This window comes from Vigna umbellata, chromosome 1, assembly GCF_029865625.1.
Source record: "Vigna umbellata cultivar VRB3 chromosome 1, Vumbellata_1.0, whole genome shotgun sequence".
NCBI classification, from domain to species: Eukaryota; Viridiplantae; Streptophyta; class Magnoliopsida; order Fabales; family Fabaceae; genus Vigna; species Vigna umbellata.
The window spans coordinates 98,735,720-98,761,199 of NC_142165.1; the positions used below are offsets into that span (position 1 = coordinate 98,735,720).

Consider the following 25,480-nt stretch of genomic DNA (forward strand, 5'->3'; position numbering starts at 1 on the left):
CTTACAAATTAGCTTTTTAATTATTTGATATTATTATTTTCTATTTTATTTATATTTCTTTTATTATTATATGTGTATGGAAATTATTTTATTATTTATTTATTTATTTTATTTTATTTTATTTTTTATTTTTTTATTTATATTTATTTTGTCATGAATATTATTTTACTTTTATATTTATTTTTTTAATTTTTTATTTATATTTTTTTGTTTTATATGTGTATATAATTTATTTTATCTTTTTATCTACTTATTTTATTTTAAAATAATTTTTTATTTATATTTATTTTGTTCCCTCCTAAAATTGTTTTATTAATCAATTATTTATTATTTATATTTTATTATGTAAAAATTAAACTAATATTTATTAATTATTATAATATAATAAAAGATGATACTAGAAAAATTACTCTTAATCAACGTTTGTTAATTTTTTTGTCATTTGATATTTCTATAATATTAATTATTTTTGCTACATTACTATTTTTTTTATGATATTTCATTATATATTCATTTAATAAAGTTTAATGTTAAAAAATATATTTTAGTTTTAGTATGTAAAATACTATCATTTAAAAATAATAATATTGATATTTATTTTAAAGTAAGTTGATTTTTAAAATAAATAGTTATTTTAGTTTGTTCGCTTACACACGTTTTAATATCATTAAAAGCTTGTTTAACATATTTTTACATATTTAATAATATGTTAAAGAATATAATATATTTAAAGTATTATTTTTTTTATATAGTCTTTTTTTTTATCATTTATATTACTTAATCATTTAATAAAATTAAATTTAAAAAAATATATTTTACTTTTATTACTTAAAATAATATTATTTAAAAAGTAATATATGTTTATTGATAAAAAAAAATATAAAAATTTGTGATAAAAAAGTTTTGTCTTAAAAAATTTATTATTAATTTTTTATTTGAACGGTTTCTTTTATTAATATTTTATTATTAAATAACGTTTTCTTAGCAAAACGGAACAATTGGACGGGAACTAGAGAAGAAAAAAGAGTAGATACAATTCTCACAGTTAATTGAACCGAAACTGTTATAAGTTCAGTTTTTAAAAACTAAACCATAAAATAGTATACTGAACTTTTAGTAAAAATGGATCAGTGTTTTTAAGTATAATATAATATAGTTAACTATAGTACAATACAGATCAATTATTTTTGTCCAGTCCTAGTACTGACTAAATAATCTTATAAGATTAACTTATGTTTTTTTGTAACATGTTGCTAAAAAGTTAAATTAGTAACAGTGGTTTTCAAATTGATTGACAACGTAAAAATTAAGAATGACATTTCATGCGCATAATAGTTTTGATCATTTTGAGGTTTTGATTATATTAACATCTCATAATTTACTTATTATATTCACTTTCTATAGAAGTTGAACCATTATTGAAAAGTAAAACAACTATGAATATTACCTTATACTTCTGAAAATTTAAGCTATCGAGATGTTATTTGAGTTTTGTAGAGATGAGCTAAAAGTGAGGAAGGACTTGTGTTTTATTTGAACCGTTGGATTTTGAGAGCATACTGCATCATTGCCCACACACTTAATGGTCAGCACTCGTGCGTGATTCTGATATGTAAGTTTGGTGGACCACGCACCAAACCAAACATAATGGCACAGCCTAAGCCAATTATTTTGGTCGGTTCGGTTATCAACGAAGAGGTTGCAACTATGAATATCAATTAATGTTATTTACCGTGTCTCTCTTCTCTGGCATATAAAAAATATATATGAAAGAATTCAAAGATAAATAATAAATATAAATATAAAAATATAAATGATTTAATGAAATTGAAATTAATTTACAAAAAATGTTTCTACGGTACAAAATAGTTTCACATTATTTAGGATTCAAAGTAATTTAAATAATTATTTATTCTTTTATATTCTATGTTTTTTAAAAACAAAATCATGAGAGTTTTACACTCAAAAAATCGATAATACCTCAAATATATCGTGATTGATCCATACATTTGAGGTATTTTCTGCTTTAGAATATGAAACTCAGTCACAATTTTGTCTTTAAAAGACATCTCGAAGGATCAAAGAAGAAAGACATTTAAATTGTCTTAGTCTCAACTTCTAAGCGATGTGAGACTATAAGGTGGAGTAGAAACATAAGCCTCCAATCAATAATCTCGTTATCGACACCACGGTGAACGTCAATTGATCTTATCAAAATATTTAACATGAATTTACGGACAGGTGGCAAGATCCTAGCGGTGACTTGGATGCTCTTTATAGTTGGAATTGAATTTCTTGTTACTCAAAGAAAGAACATTCACCTCTAAAAGTTCTTTAACACTTAAGTTATTAAAAGAGTTTGGATCTTTTATGAATATAATAGTGAGTATAAGTAATTACTAAGTAAATATTCATTAGAAAAAATATATATAAATACTCAATAAATAAATAATAGAAACATAATTAAAAGAACTAAATTTTGAAATACTTAATGCATACAAAACAATTTAATAAAAAATCAGTTAAAAATATTAAAAATTGTAAATGACTTGAAATTTAATCAAATGAAATGAAATATAAATTTAACCACTGGAAGATAAATAAAAGACCAGTAAACATACATGAAGTTTCATCTTAAATAGAAATAGAAATATCATTATTAATTGAGACATACCTTTTAAATTATTTTTTATATTAACTTTTTTTGTTTACATAAATTTAATAAATGTAAAATATGAATTTAAATATCAAATTATTATTGAAAACGTTTTAATTTTAATGTAATCATACTATTACTGGTAATATGTTCATTAGAAAAGTTATATTTATTAATTTTATATTAACTAAAATTAATTTTTTAATAATAATAATAATTTCAACTATCGTTGGTTTTAAGATTTTTGTTTTATTTTTAACAATTTATTGAAATTTAATCATTAAGAGTATAAGCTTAATTATTTATTTAACCAATGATATTCTAATGGAAATTGTATATGGAAACTTAAATTGAAAGTATAAAAGTGTTCAAATAATAAATTTAGAGGAGTTATTATTTTCGAAATGAGTATTAGCTTTATACATTAATTCGTTACTATTATAATCATTTAAATACAGATTAAAATATTGATTTAAATATTTTTCACACAAAAATGCATTTTTTATTGTAATTCGTAATTAAATAAAATTATTATTATTACTTGAAAAGTTATTATTATTTATTATTAAAAGTTGTTTTATTCTAATGCAACAAGATTTTTAACAATGGGGAATCTCCTTTCATTTAAGCATAGTCCCAATTTAAACTCTCCCCAGTAAGAATCCTAACCTATTCAAACCCAAATATCTACACAATCATGCTTGTGGAAAATTCTACCTTTTCTTCTTCCCAATCAGGGCATGGTCCCAATTTCCCTAAACGTCAACCCTAATCCATTCTACTTAGATGAGTTTTTCTCCTACTTGAGATAGATTCTTAAGTTATGCTAACAAATTCTTCTCATTTTTTTTCTTTTACTTATGATCACCAGCTGTTATTTTTCCTAAATCCTAACTATTTATTATTCCCTTTTCTCTCCTTCATCTTCTTTGGTGATTTTTCAATCTCTTTATTGTAGACATTTGTTGCCTTTCATTAAATAACTTATTAATAATATATTTAACTTTAATTGATGGTTTTCCTGAGTTTTTTTTAATGATGCTTTTGGATCCATTTCTACATTCAGTTGCCTTGCATGCATTACTAGAATCCTAGTTCACATAACCTTTATTTGATAATGATTGTATATGCCTACTTGAAATTTCCTATATTCATCGGTGTAAGTTCAAATTTAAAAGAATTTATAATAGAATTTGAACACTTTTGTCACAATAGCTTAACAATATGAATACTATCATGTTAATAGCCATTTGTAATAGAGATTTAATTATTTGACTAATGATGGTTTAACATGTTTCATTAATTGGATCAAACACGTATTAATAGTTCATAAAAATTTTACTTAGGTTTTTTGAATTTTTATTTTAGTAGGTATTTGGGTACAGAAAATACGAACGAAACATTTTATAGCCATACAAACTTAGGGTGAATATCCAGTGTTAGTGATATTTTGCACACTTATTTAATATTTATCATCACACATTTTTCCTTCAATAATTTATGATGGATATCACAAGTTTTGCCTACAATAGTTTTCATTAGAATATCTGTAACAGACATATATAATTGATTGATAGTTTTGTTAACAATTAAATTATTAACAAATTTATTATAACCAGAAATATGTCAGAAAAGTCATATTACTAACTGATTGTTGAAATTTTGTTCTTATAATGTAATGATTTTAGTAAAAGAATTCATTGGATTCTACCATAAAATAATCAATCTCATGGTTTATCATTCAGTATAAACTTTATTACTATTATTTTATTATTTAATCATTTCTTTCAAGTATGATTTGAACTACATAATTTGTTTTGATGTTTATGATGATCGAAAGACACGTTATTTTTTTTTATTCGAGAGAGATAGTTTATAGTAAAACATGTACTGATAATTGATAAAGTGAAAACAAAATAAACGATAATAAATGTTAAAAAGTAAATCTTAAATCTAATTTAAGTATGAGACTTATTAATGTAAATCAAAGTTCATTATGATAGACTATAATTAGACTCTTGTTATTAAATATATTTTAATGTAATTAAACTTTACAAAACTAAATTGTAAAGTGGAGTTTCTCTATTTATATAGTGTGAATTTACATTATTTATAGTGGACACGAGATGTCAACAATAAATGAAATATTTAAAAATGATTAAAACACTTGCAAAAATAAAAAAAGTACAAATTATTATTATTTTTAAATATAAAGCAAATTGTTTTTAATAATATAATAATATTATAAATATTTTAAATGATTTATTTCATTCACATAATTAAAATTATCATTAGAATATTCACAATATATTAATCTTTTTATTGATTTATCAAATATGTTACCATAAATTAAACACAGTAATACTAATAAGTATTTTATTTATTATAAAATATGTTATTTTTAACTTAATTATTTTTATACATTAATGCACAGAAAATTTTCTATGTTATAGAAAACTTTTATTTTTGTTCTAGTTATAGTTATAATAGACATAGAAAGTGTTACTTTCTCAAGTAGGTATCAACTCACGTGATTCTTTGGTAGTGAGAACTTCGCTAAGGCGTAACAAACAAGCTTTCTTGTGGACAACGACATGGTGGTCGTGAAGGCCATCGACAAGTGTAAGAATGATTCATTGAAATTATTTAAAACTACTATGTTAAAATGTAAAAAAATTGACATGTTTTAAAAAGTGACAGAACAAAGAGAAAAATAAAAGAACGAGGAAATGAATATTTGCACGTAAAAGAATGAAGAAGAAGAACAATTGCATACCTAATGCGAAAATAAAAAAGAAAAATATAAAAAGGGTAGTAACGTTTAGGAAAGTATGGGAGATGTTCGAGATCGACAACAGACACGGAGAAACCATTGCGGCGAAATACCCAAACCCTAAACACAATGCTTACGAGAGTGATTGCGATAACACTAAAAGGTCTGTGAGAACAAGAGCGACACCAATTAAAAATATCTCAATAAGATTGAAGTAGCCATTAAGAAAAATACAAAAGTTACTCTAAGGAGAAGAATAATGTCATCCACCATACTAGAGAGAAAAATGACTAAAAACGAAAATAAAAGAATCTAGGTTAGTTATAATATATAACAAACAATTTAAAATAATATATTAATATATTTTCATGTCAATTCTAAACAATAAAAAAGAAAAGATATATCAGTGCACAGAAACAAATAATATATTAATATACAAAACTATTTTCACGTACTATTTCTATATCAATTTTAGACATTATTAATATAAAAAGTATTTTCACATACTATCACCATGTTATTTATTATGTGGAGTGAATTATAACCGATATAATAAATGGTCGTAAAAAAGTATTTCTCATTAATGCTAATCTTACTTTTATATTTTTTTAGAAAAGACAGAAACGGGAAGAAAAAAAAAATTATAGTAACATCATGCCCATAAATAAGAAAACAGTACACTGAAAATAGCTTTCTTAAAATTCTTCCCCACTTTTTATCCCGCAACGTACTACTTTAATTTCATCCTATCCAGCCTCTTATAGTTTAATATTAAACCAGAAGTATATATAATATATTTTTAAAGTCAAAAAGTATTAACAATATACATTTTTTGTGAAAGTTGGAGAAATAATTTTTTTTACATAAACAAATGGAAAGTGATGGACTGTGAGGGAACATTATCGCCGCGAGACAAGGAGGACTCATCCTCGTCGTACAGACAAGAAGGAATCACAGTCTTCCATAACTTCAATTTCATCACACAATACAACATCACAAGCCTTTTTCTTTTCCTTCTTCTAATAAAATACGAACCTATTTAACCTAAGAAATTATCTGAATTTTTTATTATCATATAACTTTTAAATTAATTATAAAAAATGATTAAATATGTAAGACATTTATTTTTTAATTAGGTAAGCATATATAGAAATATATACATATATAAATTTTCAACACTCGCATGCAGACAAAAAACCTGTTTTTATGAGTTTTTGGTATTTAAGTGATATGAGAAAATTTGACACTAATGTGTGATGATAAGAAATTAATATATTTTCTTTAAATGTAAAATCTAAAGATAATGTGTTTGTATTTTATTTATATATTATTCATGTTATTCGTTTGTAACTAAAAGACAAGTATAAATATTTTAGCAGCGTCAGTTTACTTTATCATTATTATATAATGAGACAATTTTTTAAAATGGAAAAAAAATTCAATATCATGAACACTTAAACTTTAAAATTATTTATCTACCTTATATTATATTTGTTCGAATTATAATCAAAATTAAACAAAACTTTTAAAACGATAAATTTATGTTATTTTATTTATATATAGTCTATCTTTCTCGTTTTTATATGAATTTTCAACTGAACTTAAATTTTGAATTGTTTTAATTTGTAAAACTAAAAATTAAAAGAAAATTTTGCAATGGTAATCTTATAGACAGCGGGCGAAGTTTGGAATATACATAAAGTGTAAAAGCCATGAATTTGTTAATGAAACGATGGAATGAAGAGCCACTGATCATCTGAATAACGTAACTATAAAAAATTATGATTGAATCGTGAAGAAATTAGGTTAGAAGATTTGCACCACTAATTAATGATGTATGAGACCCCACTGGTGTAGGCAAAAGGACTAAAAAGAATAAAATGAATTATTTTAACTTTTTTACACAACAAAATGAATCATTACATTGCATCTCAGAAAGGAAAAAGGAGGCACCAATCGCTGCGTGATATTCCTCACTTACAACATCTTCTATATATTTTCACAACGTTAATATTAATTAATTTCCCACTTTATATTAATCGTTTCTTATTATTTAAATCATTATTGTTTAATCTTTTACCAATCTTCAATAACAACGCCTTCAATGATTACCTAGTTTTTGGTCTATTATCCACCCTGCAAACAAATGTTCTTGTATATAAATTGTCTGGGGTGAAAGGTCAACTACTTAGAACATAGATGTAAGCAACTATAGATGATGGTTAAATGTATTATTCAAACTAACATTATGTTAATTAAAAGAATTAAATTTATAACCTCTTTTACCAGACCAACTTTATAGCTAATATATAAACTATTGACTTTATGAATAAACATAAATTTATCTTAAATAAATATTTAATTGCAATTTTAGTCTTAAGCTGTTATCCAACATTAAGTTATTTCTTGCTCAAATTATTTTCTATTATATTTTCTTTTGTCTTTAAACATTATAAATGGCAATCATTAGGATTTGAATAAGGTAATACTAATCTACATACCCGAGTTTAAAAGTCAAATTCCACTCTTATTTTTTATATTGGCAGACGAGTCACACCTCAAATAAAACAAAAAATTGATATGAATTTATATACAAGAAAATATTTTCATTACTAAGAAGATTTTTTATCAGGATGACAGACATAGATATCTTCTCTAAATAATTAATGATAAATTTTATTTTTTAAATTTAAGTGAAATAAAATTATTCATAAAAAAATATTAACTATAAAATAATTGTTTAAAATTTAAAATTTATATATTTCTATTTTTTATTTAGATATATAAAACTGAAATTATTCTATAAAATGCTATTTTTTAAAAATTTATATTTTAGTACAACTCATTTAAATTTACTTTTCTAAAAAATTGAATTTATTTGTATTAATATTTTTTTAATTAATTTGATTTAAATTATATTTAAAAAATAATTTTTATCTAAATTTATAATTTAAGTTTATTCTTTTAAATAAATTTATTAATAAAATAAAAAAATAAAATATAAAAGTATTTACATATATCGTATTCACGTATATAAAAGATTTCACTAATATTCTTGTACGAGTATCGACGAATAAAGTGATAATCTTTTTTAGGATAACTAATTGGTACAAACCGTGCTTGATCCCACTTTGTCACATATAGGATACAATGTTTTCATTCTAACATTATAAAATATACACCCTCTTCTTAGTTCACTCACACATTTCTTTTTATAACAAAAAAATACAATGCTTTTTTAAGAAATGAAAGTTCAACATGGAAATATATCCTTTAAAAGAACATATTCAACTTTGCTAAAATTGGATAATGTATTATTTATATTATTATTATTATTATTATAAAATAGCTTGATATTAAGTCTATTTTTAATTAATAAGTTTTTAAATAAATTATCTCGTAACTTATTCATCAAGTAGGCGTAGTATCTAAGCTTAGGTGGACAGTAGAGTAGGTTACGTCAGGCTCTTTAATGAGTAAACTTACCATATTTTTGAAAGCCATTTTTAAGTACATCTTTGCTGATAACTATTATCGTACAATACAAGCGTTAAAGCAAAACTAATTACATATACAAAATTATCAGTCTTATTTCTTGAAATTATAATCATTACTTAAATCCCTAAAAACAATTAGATTACAATAATTAGTCACGGTCATGTATAAATATAACATTTTTTTAATTAAACTTTATGTATCCCGCCATCCTTCAATTTCTTTCATATTTGTTGTTAAATTTCATTTTCTATCATGAGTTAGATGCGTCCGATACATCATCCCCACAACTCCTATAAAAATAAAACGTATTCTGAGAGTGAATGTGATTTTTTTAACACGATAACTATGTATTTATTTCAGTACACAGAAAGAGTAGTGAAAATAAGATGGTATATTACGTGTGAGAAGTGTAACAAAATAATGTTGAATAAAATAAGTAGGAAGAAAGACGTGTGAATTGATTCGCATTAAACTCATACGAACTTATTAAAGTAACTGACTTCTAGGAAATTACATAATTAAGTTGAATTATACTTCAAAGTCTATTTTGTAGATTAAAGCCCTACTGTTTCCAATGTTACCTTATATGTTTGTCCAAATTTGCAAACATTTAACTCCGTTTATTTCTATTAACTGCCCTAACTTTTCATTTCGTTTTACCTTAATTTTACTCGATGACAACAATCACATTTCTAACTTTACTATAAATTCATTTTCATTATAGTAATTTGATCTCGAGGTAGTGTATAATGATCCACGTATGTGTCGTGCATTAGGGAATAAGAAAGCCAGGAAAATAAATTAATCAATAAAAACAAATGGATGTGAAAAAGGTGTTGATGACAGAGGGTTGGTTGTTTAGCAATCTGCGTTGATTGTCTCTTGCAATAAAAGGTAAGGTAAGCAACGTTGGGGTCGGAGGAATCAGACGTGCGAGGCCTGTCGCTGTTCCTCTGTGGCTCCTTGTGCACTGCCACATGATTGTTTGTCAACAGTGGAGAAAAGTCAACAATATCAACGTAGAGTGGTGTACAGCGTTGTGAATCGGTCCATGAAATGATTGTGACCACTCTGTGCTGCCTAACATTTTCTGGGTAAGAAACGTGATCGGATGTTTGAGATTCTGCATTCACGTGTAAAATCTGGAATAAAAATTTCCAGCACTTTCTCAGAAACTGCAGAGAATTCTTACAAGTGTGAGAGTTTTATTAAATGTCTTAATGTGAATGTAATTTAAAATAAATATTAAATCTTTTAATAAGATGATACTCATATTTCTTTTTTAAATTGTTATTCAGACGTCCTTTTATGTATTTAATAAATGCTATTCACTCTTTTTATTTAAAAATATTATGCTGATTAAAATTTGGGTATAAAAATTATAAAACCGAAAACTAATGTTTTAAAATGTAAAACTATAAACAAGATTTTTAGTGACTTAATAATATAATAAAAATATACGAATGTTATTTATTAAAGATAAATATTTCTTTAAAATCATAAATATTTGAGTGTGTATCGTACTTACTCGAAGATGGATGAATGCAATTCACATGTAATTTGCCGAAATCCAGTGACGTAGGTAGATTCTTCCTTTTTGCGCATATTTGAATGGAAGAAAGGGTTCCACGTGAATTGAAAAGGTCCTTTTAACTGTTTTTGTTTTATATTTTGCGCTGCAGTGTCTTTTGCTTTGTTGTGTTTTGCTTTCAAGAGCAATGTAGAATATTTTATATCCATTAAAATTGAAATCGATTTTTAATATATAAAAAAGATAATACTTTATAATCAATTTTAAGAGAGTAACTCTTTCTACTTCTCTCACATTATAAATTTAGACTTAAAATAATTTAAGAATTTTTCTTATTTGTTTTACTTTCTTATATGCCTCTTAAAAACAAAATGGTAGAAAACATAGAGTCTAAAATATTAGAGTAGAATACATGAGTTTAGTGATAAGGGAGCAGGTAGTGGTCCAATATCATGTGTCATATCCTTCCTCAAAGATGATAAAAAGCTGCATATGAATGAATGAAGGAGCCTTTTATTTTTATCTGGAGAAACCAAAACGAAGAGCTGTGTAAAAAATTGATATGATTGTAAGCGCAATGGTCCCTCTTTCGCTTTCATCATCGCGTCCTCTTTAAAACTGACAACTAAAACAAACACAATCATATTCACGTTGTTCACAATACCCTTTATCCCTAATTCTCTAATATCTCTCTTAAAACATCACTAACCTCACACAAACTGCATATAAACAAATCAATATCCATGTTATGTTTGATTGATGCTGACCAAGTTTGGAAGCAACCCCTTTGCATGCATGCATGCCTCGCTCTTTTTCTTTTTCTTAACACCAAGACAATGACCTAAAACAAGTGCTTCCAGGTTTCTGTTCAGTCTCTAGGTTTAGCTACCAATTATTACAACTTCATTCTATTTTTAGCACTAATTTATGCACCACAACCACTTTAGGTCATCTTGCTTTCAATTAAACAACTCAGCGGTCATTCTATTTGGGACGCATTGTAATGCGTTGATTGCACCAATCAAACCCTAAATTTTATCATTATAATCGAGGTATATCTTAAATTAAATGCATATCACACTCTCTTTTTCAGATATATAATTACAAATCACTTTCTCATTTCAATATAAATTATTAACTGTTTTAAATAAATCAATTTATATTAATTTTTTTCTTTAAATTAATCCTTTTTCTAAATAATTTTTTAAAAAATCATGTCTTTTCTTGTCTTGAGTTTCATTTATATTGTGCAGCTGCTATAGCATTTTGAATCATACAATTCTCAGTTATAATGAATTTTGAAATTTAAAATTATAATTTTAACTTCTGAATTGTAGAACCAAGAACTATTTTTATAACACTGAATAATAGAACGACTAATTTTAGATTATACAATCTAAAAATATATAAATATATTTTGAATTGAAGAATCTAAAAATATATTTTAAATTACACAAACTAAAAAATATATTATATAAATAATTCAGGCTTTTTCTATTGAAAGAAATAATGAGATGCAAAAAGATGGAGATGTGCAGAAGTGCTGCGGAGTTAAATCCCTTCTTATCTTTTCCGGGTGTCTAGAGCCAAAGCCCAATAAACAAAAGGAACGAAACGACACAGAGAAAAAGTTCGAGTATTGCTTCCTGCACCTCTCTAATTTTTTTTAATTCCAATTCTTTTCTTAGATTAAAAATAATTTTAATTTTACCATTTAGAATTTTTTAATTAATTTGAAAACTCTACTTCTACTCATCTACTCAGCGCATCTGCACCTCCACCCATCTCTCACACCATTTCCGTTTTTCGGAGTCTTTTTGAGGTGAGGCTTGCGGAGGATCCGGTTTTGGCGCCGCACGTGTGTGACGTGCTGTGGGAGCTGTCGTTGCCCGTTGGGGTTGACCGCGAGCACGAGTATTGCAATCCTGGTGGTGGCGATGGCAGCGTGATTTTGGAGAGGGTGAGGGAGCTGGGGTGGCGCGTGTTGGTGAGTGGGTGCCAAGAGGACCCTCTGGTCGACCATCAGATTGGTCTGGCCACACTGATGGCAGAGAAGGGCGTTCCCGTTCTGACAAGCTTTAGCCCTACGGATCTCATGGGGCTGAAGTTCATGATCCTCTCCACCAAAACCGGCTCCATCACCTCGTTAAACATTTCATTGCTCCTCCTCCTCCGCCATTCATCCACAATTTATCACCTCAAAACACTGCTTAACTAACCCCTTTCCTTTTTCTTAAGATCCATCATTATCTTTTTACTCTTGCCAAAATCTTACTTTTCACTATCTTTCTTTCAGGCTATCATGTATTTTTAAGTTTTATATGTAACCATGTCCCACGGAAATTTTACGTCAATCACATTTTTTACTGCATAAGATTTCTTATTAACCTTGTGTTAAGGTTGTCATGTTTAAATTTGGGACAGAGGAAATAATAGGAACAATTTTAGGGAGACGTGTTTAATATATTATAAATTTTATAGGGACAAAATAAGATAATATAAACGTTATATTTTGTGTCAATATTAATATATATATATTAATATATATATATATATATATATATATATATATATATATATATATATATATATATATATATATATATATATATTAAATGAACATTATTATATGGAAGCTGGTAGACATTATATAATCGATAAGAATATGAAATTTAATGGTTGAATGAATTTATATATTATTTTGAACGATTAAAGATACAATTTAAGCAACTTTTATGTATCACGTAAATCTTAATACTTTAACACAGGCGAAAGGTCCAACCAATCCTAACGGAGGGGGTTTCTGAACGAATCGCTTAATTCTAAAATCAACATCTCAAATTTAATATCAAGATAATATATAAAACAGATATGAGGAAGTGAAACGAAAATGGAGAAAATAGGAATGGATGAAGGTGCAGTTGTGCTGAGTAAATGAGGAGAAATAAGGTTTTCAAATTAATTAAAAAATCTTAAATAGTAAAAGTAAAAGAGTTTTAATCTAAAAATAAAATTGAAATTAAAAGAATTTGGAGAAGTGTAGAGAGCAGGGTGTAGGGTGTGGTGGTGGAGAAAGCAAAACTCAAAAAGTTCCTATGAGCCCTAGAAGTCCAATAGTAACTCACGAAGCAGTTTCCTACTGCACCTCCTTATCTTCTTTCTGCACTCCCACATTTTCTTTTTCTTTTGTCTTTTGTAACTTTACAATTTAAAAGTCAAAAATGGCTCATTTGTATAACTCAAAAGTTTTTCCTTAATAAAAAAGACTTTCAGATTATACGATCTGAAAGTAAAAAATATTTTAAAATTTTACCTAAAAATAATTTCAAATTGTCCAATCTAAGATTTAAAAAATGACTTTCAGGTAATCCAAAAATTAGATAACTTAATTATGTAATCTTGAAATCATTTTTTTTTTCTAGAAATAATTTTAAATTTTCAGAATATGCAATCCTAAAGTCTAATTGTGCAATTCAAAGATCCTCCATCATATACTATTGAAGCCTATAAAAAATAGTGAAATGGGAATTAGACCAATTTATACATATTCAAGCAATGCAGATAATGTGTGTATGTAGTATGTACATTGGTGGATGAGAATTGAGAGGTAGATAACGATTACTAGAGCTGTCAAATGAGCCCCTTTAATAAGATTTGGCCCTAGCCCATGTGGGTTGGGGCCAAAAAAGCTCACAGGACCAAAAAAACTCTTTATTAAAAAAGTCCACAGGGCTAAAAACCCCTAAAGCTCTATAGGCCAGGGCCAGCCCATGGGCTTTCATTTTTACAAAATTTAACGTCTAGAAACATAATATCATTATACAAGTAATCACAAATCATATGTATTTTTTATCTAGCTTTCATTTTATCTTTGTTAGTAATAACTTATAACCATAATTGATTCATGTATAATTATATTTTTTTACCAATAAAATTAATTTTCTACTTCATAACTGTTTCTATATTAATTAGTTTAATAATAATGCTTTTATACAATTATTTCTTAATTTTCAAATTTTGTTTTGATAATTTTTTCATCTTAATTTTGGTTTCTTAATTTTGGTTTGTAAATTTGACGGTTCAGAGATATCCACATAAAATAGGTTTAAAAGTTAAAAAATTTAATTTAATATGTAAAATTTTGATGGACTAACGAATTTATTTATAGATGGTAATCTATTTTGTCACTAGTTTAAATCAATATCATTCGATTAAGATTTGTGATCAAAATTACATTATTTTTAATTGGTGTGAACATGTTAAAATTTTGACTTAATAACTTTTTAACTTTTTTAATTTTCCAAATTTAATAAAATTAATATTTATTATTTACAAAGTTATATAATTCTTTTAAAAAATTTTTTATGAAACATATTATTTAGTCATTTACATCAATTTATATATTTCTATGTCTTTTTCATATATTTTATATTATATTCATTTGTCTTTTTTATTAGTTTCTTATTAAGAGACATTGATGTAATTTATTTATTATTATAATTTTTATTTATTTTATATGTTAATAATTAAATACAATAATAATTTTAATTTTAGTATTATAAATTATAACATTATATTTATTTAAAAGTATTGTATCTATTATTTAATTATTTTTTATTACAATCGGCTCAATTATGATAAATAATTCAATAAAAACGATCTTTGTTGGGTAAAGATAAGTATGATTTTAAAATATTAATTTAATCTAAAAGGTTAGAAAAAAAATATGATTTTATAACCACTAGGATTATATCTAGATCTTGTATACTAACATATATGATATTTATAAGAATTTTGCCTAACAAGGATTTTCACTAAAAAGTTAGTTCTTTTATTACATGAAATTAATTTTAAATTTTACAAAGTTTGTGGTTTAATTTTTTAATGTATATATATCTATACAAAACATTCAACAAAAGAATTTTATATGACAAACTATAAAAAATAAAAATTTTACACCGATATTAAAAATTTATCCAATCAGTAGATTTGAATTTAAAATCTATCCATAATTAATATTTCAAATATTTATATAGATATCATAATTCGATTATTGAAAAATCGAATTTTCAACTGTATTACTTTTATAGTTTATTTTTTTCATTTTTTTTCATTTTCTTTCAAATAAAAAAAATAATAATAATTTTCTTTTTTAACTTTCCAAAATAATAAAATTATATATTTAAAATATACTTATAATTAAAAAATTATTTTAAATAAATTTTTATAAAATTAATATTTATACATTTATATTTAATTAAAAAGATATTAAATATCATGTAAATTTTGAAAATTATTGAACTTGTAAAGTAAATAAAAGAAATAACTAAAAAAACATTAAAAGTGAATTAATTTAGTTTGGGGGCTAGCCCCATCCTAACCCTACCCCAGCCCACTTTATGTGGGGCTTTAGGAGTTGGGGCTTTTAAAAAGCCCCCTATTAAGGGGGCTAGAAAATTGAGGCTTGATTTTAGAAGGGGTTAGGGTCAACCCATGGACCAGGGGCTGAAATGACACCTCTAACGATTACCAAAGGGAAGATGTTTGAGGAAGTTTAGATCATAAAGAAATAAATTTCCATATATTATAATTGACCAAAAATAGAGAATCCATGGTGAAAAAGAAGTAAAAGAAGAGCTTTTTTTCCCTTCTCCATGGCCTTCTGATTTCTGTAGACTGAATTACACTCCTCAAATTGGTTAGTTTCCAAGCTTCTATTCTTGGTACCAACTCATGCTGCTGGATACTGCGTCCATGTGTACATGATGATGTTCATTTGTTGCTCAAAATCACAGCAGCTCGTGAGCTTGGAGAATGAAAATGGTCCTTTCACAAGGACATTTGGTTTGAAATGCGAGGATCTATTTCCTCCCATGAATAAATATCACCATTGGAGTTACTTCCCTTGCTTCTTACCTGCAATCCATGTCATGCCAAAGTTCTCAGCCAATTTGATCGATTAACTTTGTAATAACATAGTTCCTTGATAATGATTTCAAGAAGTCTATGCACACAAATGAATGAGAAAAGATTGAAGAGTGAGTGAAAAAAGCATTTGCTTCTTCTTTTTGTGACAATCTTTTAGATATTACTGTCACATACCTCTCTGAAACCATGATCTTCTGACAGTACGCCGGATATGACGCTCATGTCTTTCTAAGAGCTCATCAACTGTGTGCATTTGAGATAACAGAGGCCCTGAAAACTCTACCTTTTCTCCTTGATCCTGGTAACTCTGTTAGGAGGAAATAAATAAGAAGCATGTCCACTGCAGGGCACATAAATTGCATATTCTGGCTTCTGGTCCAAGTAAACTAACAACTAGGGCCAGTAAAGTAAATTAAAGAGTAAACTTCATCAATATTTTAAGTGATCGTAGTAAGACTAACTTTTTTAGTTTTAATTGTCGTCATTTGAGCAAGATATTTCTTTACACCTCATTGTTCTAAACAATGCAGATATGAATATTTCAACTAAATATGAAGATCTTTATGCTTTTTAAAGTTTAAATAATTCTCTATGTCATCAAAGGTCCCAAATTTAATCTTGAAAATAGAATCCCTGGAAATCTCCACATAAGAAAGAGGCAGTTAAGTTTCATGCCTCAGAATGCTTAATGCCATATTAGTAGTGAATGTAGCAAACTAAATAAACTTACCAGGTTACTTCTCTTGGATAATGAGTCTTGCCTGTTATAAAGCGCCATGGAAAGTTCTTGTGAATGGTACTCCTCAGTATCAAATGAATCTGGACGATCAAACTTACTCCATTGATTTTTCATGGCAAGCTTAGAAATTTCAAGTAGGTCATGGCCCCTAGAGTTGGTGCATGTCCCGAAAAATTCATTATTTTCGTAGTTTCTGGATTCAGAATTATTCCTTGAATTTAGTGTAGAAGTTTCCAATGAATTAAAGATATACCCTCTAGAAATAGAACGACTGTGAGTTCTAATTGAAGCGTCATCTCTACGCCTTTTAGCCCATGCAAAGCCACTTGATTTTGAAACTTGCAATGGCCCAGGAAAGGGAATATCTACTTGAGATGCCTTCTTCACATGGGAATCATCGTCTGGTTTACCACCAGACTGCTTTGGTGCCCCCTCACCTGCATGGGTGTTCTCTTCTTTAAGGGTGTGGATACATCTATCATCATTCTTTTGGGAAGTTTGAGTTTGAGTTGTCAAATCCTGCAGGAGGAGAATATGATGCTAGGTGAGATGAAAATACATTTTTGGTGATTAGAGCAGTGCTGGAAATCAGTGCATAAGAAACACCATGATGGAAAAACGAAAAAAGCAAGCTAGACCTCTGCTGGGGCTAATTTACTCAGTGCTAGTGGCTTTCTTGATGGTTTTCTTGATTCTGGTACACCAGCTCGCCCACCAATTTTTTTCCTGGAAGTTCATCGACGTATAATCTCATGAAAAGGCAACAAACGATGATTGATAAAATGGAAATTTGAAGATTAAATTTAGTTTATGATGTTCAGTACTATTGAAAGCTTCATATCATCTTTTCAGTATTACAACCGTTAGAGTCTGTTTGCCACATTGGGACTCCAAACGGACCCTTAATTAAAGATATATCCCGGAAGAACACATACAATACTCTTCAGAGATGGTGAATTTAGTATTCCTGCCTCCATTGCTACTGGAATTGAACCTTTGGTATTCATGTTATAATAGCTTACTTTCCTTCCTAATTTACTGTTCAAGGATGCCATTCAAGTAATGTTTGGAAGATAAAAGAACCAATCTAACACCAAATCTAGACCCTGATAAAATATTCAAACAAACATTTCTTTAATGGATCAACTTAAGAAAGTATGCTGATGAACTTGACCAAGTGAATTAAACATGCAGATGTTCTCTTGGTTTTACCATACCACTCAGACAGAAGGAAATGCATGTCTAGGGGCGCTGGTTCATGTACGACAATCTAAACCATTCTTAGACAGTAAATTCCATAAAATAGACAGAAAAGATTATTGATTTTCACCTTCTTGACTCCTCTTCATGTTTCGCATCAATCTCCTTGCTAGGTGGGTATATTGGTAAGCTTGATGGGTCGCATGCATAAGGTTTTGTTTTGAAATACTGAAAAGTGGTAAAATTATTGTTAGAAGGCTACAAGAGTCTAAAACCATACATCAATGCTGCACATGGTCATAAAATTTGCAGATGGATGATGAACAAATCTGTATATAGGCTAGGACTAATATCACAAACATGGCAGAAAGATTATATGCATAAAAAGATATTATCAAAATCAAAATGGAAAAAGGCAATCAGAAGACTATGCTCTGTTATAGAGATTAATCACTGAAAAAGAACACTTCAGTGATTTTTCTTAAAAGATGAGTTTAAGTTTAACTTTATAGAATCGAGTTTATAGAATAAACTCTAATACCACTTTCTAAAATTGTATCATTGTCTATCCTAGCCAAGGACTGCAATTGAACAGCCTATAAATATCTATCATACAAGTGAGTGAAACCTGACCATACATGCTGACTTAAAAATGACCATATTATTGTATACAAGTGAAATCTCACCATACAAGTTGACTTTTTACATGATTGAGTAAGACCCAAATCCATTTTCTAACGATTTTCAACATATACAAAACCAACACTGCCATGTTGACTAACCTCTAATGAGAGAGCAGAGGAGGCAGTCCCACGTTTGCTTGGTTCGACAGAAAGAAGAGTTTGTAGAAGATTTACACTGGATACGTGAAAATCTTTAAATGTCTGTCGGAGGCAACTATCGTATGGTTGTTGTGGCTTGAACAATGTTGCATGAGGAAGTCTGGTCTTTTTCCAGTATTCTTCGGGTGGGGAGCCACAAAGCTTGAAAATTTTGTGCAATTGTTCAACCTGAATGTATAGCAAAGTTGAATTCAGAATAGATTGAAGAGAACAGTAAAGAACAAAATATAATATTTTCCAATTCCAGTTGATTAGTTTATTATCAATTAGCCGGTTAACAAGTAATCTATGAAGTTCAGTTCCACTCTAAACTGTATCAAGATCATATATAATTAAACACACAACAAGAGCACCGATGCAACAGGAAGGGGACTTAATATGTAGTCGGATTAATTACTGTCAACAACTACATAAGATTTATTTTGAACTTTACAATGTGACTCGTATGGTAAAATCAGTATGTAATAGAAACAATGAATGAAGCTCAAATCAGTTTGTAGGCATGACACGAGAGCACTACTTGCTTTTAGACGGACAAGACAGTTGAGTTGAGACTGAAAAAGACATTCTATTGAAGAGCATATAAGGTGGCACAAACCACAGGCCATTTAGGCACGTGACCAGTTTTTTTGGCACATCAACAAATAAAATGAAACCTTTCTAATAGAAAAGTAGTTTTACTATTTGTTGTAATAAGATCTAATCCAATTCTCAAATTCTCACTAACGAGCACCATTAGAGGATAATCTGATTCTTAACACAAAATATCAAATGGGGAAGGAAAAAAGTCCATACATTTTGAAAAGTTTACTTTACTACCTCGGTTCTCCCCTGAAGTATAGGCTTCCCAATTAGTAATTCTGCAAATACACAGCCAACACTCCAAATATCCACGGATGGACCATAATCTGTTGAACCGAGCAAAAGTTCTGGAGGACGATACCATAACGTGACTACACGACTAGTGAGGGGCTGCTTGTTCCCAGAATTGGAGAAATTTGCCAGTCCAAAATCTGCCACCTTCAATATCCCTTCATTATTCACTAAAAGATTTGATCCTTTGATGTCCCGGTGCATCACACCCCGTGAGTGACAGTGCTCAAGACCAGATAACAATTGTTTCATGTAGCATTTGATCTGCACAACAAAATTATTTCATCCTTTCAGTTAAGCATCACAACATTCAGTTGGCACCTCTTTTGTCTCAGTTTACAAATCACTCAATACTTATCTCATGGTGTATGAGAAACAAAACAACAAACATGCAACATTCATACCTGTGATTCACTAAACTTGATTTCTGGTCTAGACAAGAGCCCCGTGATGTCATGCTCCATGTACTCAAACACAAGGTATATGCTACAAGACAATCTAGAAGTAATCAAGCCCTCCAGTTTAATGATGTTTGGATGATCAAGCCTCCTAAGAATCATTATTTCTCGTGCCATAAACCTCACACTCTCCGGCTCAAAATTGTCAAATCTCACCTTCTTCAAAGCTACTATCTTTCCGGTCTCAATCTCCTTTGCTCGGAAAACACTGCTATATGTTCCCTGACCAATCTATTCATCCAGTTTCCAAATATATAAAAGCCAAGTTATCAAAACTCAATAATAAACATTAGTATATAAAGCAGCACGTTATATACAACTCAAGAGAAACCAATCATTCAACAGCGACAATTTCAATTGCATCGTCAAGCCTTTTAAGATTTCTGCAACCATAGTTATGACTGCACTTAAATTTTTTTTTATAATATCTAATATTGATATAAGAAAATTAAGATGCAATTACAGTTGGGTTCGTCTACAAATTTTCTGCAAAATCATTGTGATAAAATTGCTGACAGCAACAGCAATTTAAATCTTATCTATACCATTCCAAAATGTTTGAGAAATCTCGTCCATGACTCTCGTTTTGAAAGGCTTCCTAGTTCGTCAAATCACAAAATTAACACCACCAGATAAACCGTTGATAATTTGAATGAAATGGTGGCTGGTATTTATACGAACCTTTTCAAGTTTCTCATATGCGTCAGCTCGAAGAGGAACCCAACCGTGAATGGCCTCACTTGCGACGGCGCTGAGCCACGCTGGCCAACCTGCCGCCGCCTGCTCTCCCTCCACGTACTTGCTCAGGTTACCCAACCTGAAGCTCAGTGACTCACTTCCAGCATTGGAACTCGCTCTCCCTGACTCGCCCAACTCGCTCCTACTAGACTCAGTCTTCTTCTTCCTGTTCTTATCCGACTCAACCGAGTGCTCAATCGCGGGTGTGACAGAAACAGCCTGCTTCGCCACCACACACCCCATTACGTTACGCCTCACCGCACCATATCACTCCAAACCCCTTCACCTTCCGACCCACCACCCAACCGGTTAACTTCGTCCTGTTCCTCCGGTGAAGTTAGCTTCTTTGGGAACCCCAGAGAAAGAGAGCGATCATCAGCAACTGTTCAACATCGAAAGGCAAATGGGTCTGATCTTTTAAGCTCACGCGACATGAACTCAGACACAGGCACGAACTAAAATTTTGTTTCACTCGCTTTCTCACTTTTTTTTCGTTTCTCCGGTAATTGCGGAAAGAGAGGATGGATGTTGGGTTCTTAATGAGGCTCACTGAAACACAGCGCCGAAATCAACGGAAGGATGAAAGTCTTTTGTGCGTATTTGCCTTTTTGCATGACAACGAACGAACGAACGAACAAAAATGCGAAATACTGGTTTTGTTGTATTTGTAACTACTCGGTACTGCTAGTTTGCAAATTTGTATTATAATAGGTTTGTTTTGCCAGTGAGCGTGATGTTGTGTGTGTGTGAAAGGTAAACTACTTGAAAGTAGAGAAATTTTGCATGGGCTTGATTAGAAGAGCGCGTGTGAAATCGGGAGGTTATAGTATATGACAGATATATAAATTAATACATTCCGTTTTCATTTGCCTTATGGCGTCATCATGTCAATTTGCTAATCACCAATTATTATCAATCACAATTAATTTTGCTTCCACACTGATAAATGGTATTGGGCTGTCGTTGTTGTGCTCATTAATGCGTCTTCCTTGCTTGAGTTTCCACTTTCTTTGAATTTAAGATTTGAAGATTATTTTCTGTTCATACTTCATGCACCACTTTACGTGGGAACAGGGTAATAAAAGGGTGATTTTTCGTATTAATCACTTCTTGAAAATAATAAATATTGTAATAATCATTTCCCTGCAATGTTGGTAAAGGAAGGAGATGTTAGTCTGCATAAAATTCGCTTACTTGAACTGTGTCTGCATAAAACGCTGACATTTTCATGTTTACTTCCGTCAGTTACTGACTTAAAGTCCACGCATTCTGTGTTTGATTTTGATAGGTTGAAATAATAATGGGGCAGGCACCTCTACACAAAATTTTCTTCGTGGTTTGACACTCGATTATGAAAATAGAACAGTGTCTATCCATCTTCTATATCCTTGGTGTATATATTGACCACAGTTCTCACTTTCTTAGAGATAACGCTTTGGAATGTTTGATATTTTTGAGTGGGTAGAAAGCGTGCTGCTTAGGATATAGGCTGACTAGGGAATTCGGAGTCTTGGGACCATTTCTGTAGATTCCAGAAAATCTCGCAAAATTATCCCATTTGAATTTGATGTAGACCAATAATATTTAAACGGCCTAGGCTCGTACACATGCTAAATTAGCTTTTAGCTGCTATAATTTACCATGTTTCAATAGTTCTTCCTATCCGCACAGGAAAAGGAAAACCAACATTTCTTAATAATACAGAAAAAAAAAATGAAAGCGGTGTTGTTTTAAATAATTATTTCTGGTGCTAATGCGTTTAGGAATTTAGTACAATGATTAGGCATGGTGTAAGCATAGCTGACTTGAGTGAAAGAAGGATAGCATGATGATTTGATCACCAAAACCTTGTCTGCATTATTAATGTGCTTACCTTATTTCCAGTATGCTGTTTTCTCAGTATCCTAATGGCGAGGGAAAAGTTTGCAGTGTGGCTCCCACTATATATCTTTTTTCTCTTTTCTCTTTTCTCTTTCTAGGTGATAAAAGGAAAGGGGATCCAAGCATCCAACAGCTATTTTCACCATTATGATTACCATTCTATGTAGTTTCCGGAATCCTAGAGTTAACAGTCAGAATAGGATAAAGTAAAATAAGTGAGTAACTTTCCTGATTCTTCAAGTCTTGTTATTCACCTAAATAATGGTTTGTGCTGTTATGCAAATTGAAGCTTTTTCATAATTTTGTCTATTTAGCTACAGGGACACATCATACTAGGAAGTCATAATTTAAGGAAATAAGGCTCATAGTTGCTGGATTGAGTCACGAGTAACTGAGATTAATAGTTCTGGGTCAAGATTCGGAACTAGAAACATGAGGTAATAAGAGTTTTTGATTTGATAATAATGACTGGATTTTAAATATCAGTATCCCACTTTCACCCCATCTTACATTCCTGTATTTCAGAAATTAAACCACAAAAGTAGGAAAAAAACAAATAAGTATCGAAGTAAATTTAAAGAGTTAAACAATATCGATTTTTAGCTGTCAAAAAAAATCAGCCTTCCTTTTACCAGTTCTACATGTGGTGTCTTTGACATCACTGATGCACACTGATAATAGTAACTCTTTTTAAAACTTTTAAAGTAACTTCTCCAACCCCTCCCCCAGAAAAAGAAATGGCTCTGATAATATGCATAAAAAAAAGAAAGATGGCTCTGAGAAAAGCCATAATTGCTGCCTCGTGCCTCCCGTGATCTAATCAAGATATCCCACAAAGCATGAGGAGCACTCAGAAGCAATGATAGAAATAAACAATACCAAAGTGAGAACTAATAAATACATCTATAGATGAAACTATGAAAGAAACCCTTGCATTAATCAATGTAAATAAATGCAGACAAAGCATTATTCAAACTCACAATTTATAAGAAAAGGGGATAAGTGGTTAATCACAGAGCTAAAAGAGGAAAAAGATTGTCTTTTAGAATTACAACCTTGCACCCATCTTTCCCTGAAAGTTTCAACCCAGTTATAAGAAAAAATATGAAGATGTACTGCATGTATTTACTGCAGGGTAAACACAAAGCTGAAAAAGCCCCCAGATTTTTAATGTGCCACAGTTGATCAGAGAAAATAATCTTTCCATTGAATGCATTTATTAACTAGTCCAGACATTTTGACAAAGTTGGCTTGAGAATAATGACAAACAGTTTAGTGGCATAAGTGGACTTATTTAATCTTCAATATAGGGTGTTTCAAATTGCAACTTGAGGAAGTTGACAAAAAACAGAAAACCAATGCATGCGCACCTAAACAAGATTAAACTGATAAGCTTAATTTCCAAACAAGGAAACAACTCAAACAAGTGAGTAAATGTACACCAAAAGATACAAGTGAGTAAATGTGATGTTGAACAAAGCATGTGATTGGAGCTGTTGTGATTAATTTTTGAATTCATTTTTTTATACATGGTGGAGGAAGCATCACCCTCTCCTCCACTGCAAAAGATGTCAAATAAACTGAAAACCAACAGCAGTGATTAAAAGGAATAAAGAGTAATAAAATGAAGAACAAAAAGAGGTGGGTGTGGTAGGTTAAAGGTTGGCCACAAGTGGGGATCCATGTCAGGATTTGGTTTATAACTGTGGTTTAGTTGGTGCAAATATTGACTAGAGAACCTACATACGCTTAATGAAACCACAAACACCGAACGACAACAAAACCAAAACACACCAACATTTCCTTCGTTAGTTACTTTATTCTTTTCTTACACACATTCTGGCCCTGCAACATGTTCATGTTTTTCTCCCTCATCATTACTCAGCCAGAAGTTAACCACATCACAAAAGGAGAGCCCAATTCTTCATAAAACTGACCTTTTCTCGTCTAAATATTTTGCATTTTCCACTCTTCTTAATGCTTTATGCTCTGAAATCTGAGAAAAAGGAAAAGGGTTTTACGTGATCATTACGTATTCCTTTTCCAAAGATAGTAAGAAATCCATTATATACATGTTATACGACTTGTATGTTGTGTCAAAACTAAAAAATATTTTAAAAACGATATGACGTAATAAGATTTATATAATAGAATCTATATAAAATAAATTATGAAGTGAAATATATTAGAATACATAAAAAATGAAAAGAAACTTATGTTGTGAAAATGGAAATGATCTCATTAGATTTTGTAGTATGAAATAGCCACTAATAATGTATTTAATTATAATTAAATTTGAAGCATATAATAAATTTAATTAGTTGCTCTGAACATTTCTTATACTGAGTGTATAAGAAGACCAA

At 29.3% G+C, this 25,480-nt stretch overlaps 1 protein-coding gene across 2 annotated transcripts; it reads right to left on the reverse strand.

The window, feature by feature from the left end:
• Window positions 1–16,020: 16,020 nt before the first annotated feature.
• On the reverse strand, window positions 16,021–22,051 carry LOC124819650 (protein IMPAIRED IN BABA-INDUCED STERILITY 1). 2 transcript variants are annotated; one of them, XM_047291206.2, is made up of 10 exons: window positions 21,180–22,051; window positions 20,445–20,729; window positions 19,987–20,304; window positions 19,108–19,335; window positions 18,456–18,553; window positions 17,764–17,851; window positions 17,379–17,644; window positions 17,117–17,273; window positions 16,561–16,693; window positions 16,021–16,374 (listed from the first exon to the last, which is right to left on the reverse strand). In XM_047291206.2, the coding sequence occupies exons 1-10, from the start codon at window positions 21,477–21,479 to the stop codon at window positions 16,355–16,357; spliced, it is 1,893 nt and encodes a 630-aa protein (XP_047147162.1). In that variant the 5' UTR covers window positions 21,480–22,051; the 3' UTR covers window positions 16,021–16,354. The 2 variants fall into 2 exon arrangements, with proteins under 2 accessions (XP_047147162.1, XP_047147161.1); XM_047291205.2 differs by having other exon boundaries at window positions 17,117–17,644; window positions 21,180–22,050.
• Window positions 22,052–25,480: the final 3,429 nt, after the last annotated feature.

Excerpts from the sequence above, each read along its gene's own strand:
- LOC124819650 (XM_047291205.2), bottom strand. The coding sequence starts at position 21,479 with ATGGGGTGTGTGGTGGCGAAGCAGGCTGTTTCTGTCACACCCGCGATT. Across the intron at positions 19,336-19,986 it reads TACTTCAGGGGAGAACCGAG|GTTGAACAATTGCACAAAAT; the intron begins GTAGTAAAGTAA and ends CTATACATTCAG. Across the intron at positions 17,852-18,455 it reads CATGAAGAGGAGTCAAGAAG|GAAAAAAATTGGTGGGCGAG; the intron begins GTGAAAATCAAT and ends ATGAACTTCCAG.